Here is a 3,662-nt window from a genome sequence, read left to right as displayed (position 1 = left end):
TCTCTTCTACAGCCAAAAAAGTATATGAGTACAATTATGTATTCTTTATAAAATACTCAAGTATTTTTTTTGCTCTAGAATTAGTTTTCTTTGAAATATTGAAAAAAAATATTTTTATCAACAAATTCTTTAAGAAAATACATTTTCAAAAAGTGTAAAACTTGAAAGATTTTGAAAAAAATTATGCTTTTATATGGTGACATGCAATACTACTACTGATAGACGGTCATGTTCAGACAACAGTTCGGTAAATATTCCCTTTCGCAAATGTTAACATAATTAGTTGTCAGTTTATTGTGTAAAGTATAAGTTACATGTTCATGTTGTCGTCAAGGTGTAGCACGATCAGACCATCGTCTCTAGTAATCTCTTGGCCGCTTGGTAATGACTGTGCAACATAAGTGGCTGAAAAAAAGAATTAACATATTAATAATCAATATATTATTCTTAACAATTATGCACAAGTCAATTGTAACCACGCCCCCACCAGGTCCGGGGACAGCCGGGGAAATAGGCCGTGTTTTTACCTTTCATGTGGCCCCGCAGTGCCGGTTGAATGCGGTGGTTTTGTATTTGCGCAAAAAAGCGGGGAATTTGCCTTACTTAGGCTCCCTGGGGTGCGGGGGCATTTCGCGGGGATTTGACCATCACTTCGTTCCCGTAGGGTGGCGATTTTACCTGGGGTTGGCTGGACCGAAAGTCAAAGTCCCCGCTATTCCCCTGACCTGGAGGGGCCGTGGTTACTGACTGGTGCATTATAGTTACAGATCGTTACGCACAAATACGCACGGCCTTAAAGCGTTCTAATGTTTCTCATGTTTTGAATTTTGGCGATTGAGTAACGTTAATATAATGCATATTGAACAATCACAACAATCGAAATATGTACGAATTCAGTAATCTCACCTGTTTCTGATCCTCCGGGAATCCCTAGCAACTGGCACTGATTGTTAGCGTACATGTGGTTGCTAACGAACTCTTCGCATGCTGTTAGGGGCTCAATCACACCAGCACCAGTCATTTTACTTTTATCTACCTTTTCTTTTACTGAATAAAATAACGTCCGTGTATGAAAATGCATTGAAAACAGAAAGCAAAATTCAAGTATCAGTACAGCTACAATGCTTTATAGTAAATATCACTATGCGGTTAACAAAATACGTGCGGCGGTGATTTAAAAGCAAAGGCAAATTAATTGACGTAGATTCTTCACATAGTACAGCATATTGAAGTAAATTTTATCTTTTTTATAGATAATACATTGTGGCAAACGGTTCCTTATATTTGACTGACCGTCAGTCATACGTACAGGCGACACAAGAACAATTATTCAACTTTTAAATACAGCCGCACCCCGTTGGCTCCAACTCTTTTGGCCAGAATTGCTGATCGAACTGGATATGAAGGACCGATGTTTATATTTTGAAGGTCAGACATCCCACCTAGCCCGATTTTTCCTGAGTTAGAGCAAACGGGGTTAGACAGTTTAGCGTAGTAAGCGTATTAAGCGAACCTCTTCCTTTTGCGTTTCTCCACATCGTCTTAATCTCGTCAACACTCCTCATGTTCGTAACCAGACCAGAGCTAAAAAAATACAAAATACTATCGAGTTCTACATCATAATGTTAGGGTGACAAACAAAACGTCAATCTTAAAACAAAATTAGGACATAGAATATAAACAAGTTAATATATTGTAAAACAATATCATTTTTTTTTTTTCAAAGACTAGCATTCAATAGAATGCATATTATAAAAGCACGGGACTGATTAATTGCGATTAATCATAGTTCTGTAATGGCAAGACATAATAAATAAAAAATAGATCGATTGAAGGTTGTTGTATATGTATCCTTATGTATTAAACCAATAAGGGTCACGACTGTTGATAAAAAAAATCAATACACTATTACATGAACTTTTATACCACACAGATTTAACACGCACACGCAGTTTGATTGCTCGTGTAGATGACGTCATCGTTCGATGCCTGACATGTGTAAAGTTTTCAAAAATATCAGTCATTCGTCAGACCTGAGGGAAAGCGGTCATACTTTTACACAGTGCAAATCTGATATTTGTGAGAAAAATGGATGTATAATTATCGTGTATCCGTGTTAACATTTTGTAATATACTGATATTATGATTTACATATAATCAGTGAAAGTTAACATAAAGTACCGCATGGAAATAGGGCTGAATTTCCATATCTACTTTCTCAGATTTTGTTCAATTAATACAATAGTTGCTGTTATTCCAGTACATTTAACATGTGATTTTTACAGACAATGGAAAGAAACCTATTTCTCATATATAAAAGCTTACATCGACAAACACTTAGAAAAAGGAAGTGAAAACAAATCATGCTGAAGGTGTCTTGATAAAAATAGACACAACTGTGTTCAACGGTGTGTTCAATTTTTACGAGATTCTTTTAGCATATTTCACAATGATCGTAGCTAAATTTACAATAGCCACAATTATCGAGAGCGATCAGGGATATTTTTTATTATTTTGACATTTCTTCTGTATCCCTGTCTCGAGTCTGGCACAATAAATAATAAACGTCAAAGGACCAGGTGGACTAAACTTTACACGTTACATAAAATATGTGAACCAGGACTTAACAATTAAATAAAAATGATACAGTTGCAGCCAATGAAAGATAGAAGGCACTAGATTCTTTGCGGTAAGATTCTTTCAAAAGTTTGAAATTCATGCCTGTATTGTTTACCGTTTAATAAATCATATGACAAAATAATAAATTATTGTATAAACATGTTTATTGTATCGTATAGTTATTTAATTACTGTAATAATGCATGTTTGATAAAAAAATGTGAACAAAAGGGCTGTGTCTTACGCATTAAGCTTTTTACAAACGCCTTCCCAGGCTGTTTTTTTTAGCTTGCCACCTTGTGTGGCCCCTCGAAATGTTCCGAACAGTACATCGGACTCGACTGATATCAGCTCGAGGCAGTAACTTTTCTCTGCTTCTGTCCAGTTGGGAGCTCTTTTGCTTCCATTGTCCATTTCTATCGTCTGTTGTCAGATTTTCCCGAACTTTATACTTTCTTACCTTTTTTACCGAAGAGCTCTCTTTAAACCGAAATGACCGAAAAGATAATCGCGTTATTTTTACTCAGTTGAGTAGCTTATTGAGCACGTTCAAGAAATGGGATTTAGCTAACCTACTCAGCTGAGAGCGTTATTTTTACTGAGCATGTTATTGAGTTAACGTACTTAAGAATTTTCGAGAAATTGGGGCCGGGTCTTCAAAGACGTTATCTGAACAAATATCAACATTTGCTGAAGGGTTCAAACTTGTTATGTTTGCTTTTACACTCCTTATAGATTGTAACACTTTCGTAATTAAAAAAGCGCATTTTAAAAACCATGAGCGAATTACTTTAAATCGGAAGAAATGTTGTTGTTTTTATCTGTGATTATTAATCGATACAGTAAGCATTGTTCATAATGTTTGCATTTTAATAAAGTAAATTAATGAACTAAGAACACGAATATGTATAACCAAGATTACATTTAATATTTTATGTGTGTTTGAATGCTGGCTGTTTTCCTTAAAATTAAAAGTGTTGATCTCATTCCTTTCTTCATATTTTTGTTGTGTTGCTATGACACATGTGTGACAATTACGTGGAA

The 3,662-nt window shown here is 35.3% G+C and overlaps 1 protein-coding gene across 1 annotated transcript; it reads right to left on the bottom strand.

Annotated features, from left to right (window-relative positions):
- Positions 1 to 310: 310 nt before the first annotated feature.
- On the bottom strand, positions 311 to 3,041 carry LOC128221527 (uncharacterized). The gene is made up of 4 exons (XM_052930132.1): positions 2,863 to 3,041; positions 1,514 to 1,584; positions 907 to 1,047; positions 311 to 405 (listed from the first exon to the last, which is right to left on the bottom strand). Exons 1-4 carry the CDS (start codon positions 3,030 to 3,032, stop codon positions 311 to 313), a joined length of 477 nt encoding a protein of 158 aa, XP_052786092.1. The 5' UTR covers positions 3,033 to 3,041.
- Positions 3,042 to 3,662: the final 621 nt, after the last annotated feature.

This window comes from Mya arenaria, chromosome 16 (assembly GCF_026914265.1).
Source record: "Mya arenaria isolate MELC-2E11 chromosome 16, ASM2691426v1".
Classification (NCBI taxonomy): Eukaryota; Metazoa; Mollusca; class Bivalvia; order Myida; family Myidae; genus Mya; species Mya arenaria.
This window is presented reverse-complemented; position numbering and strand designations above follow the sequence as displayed.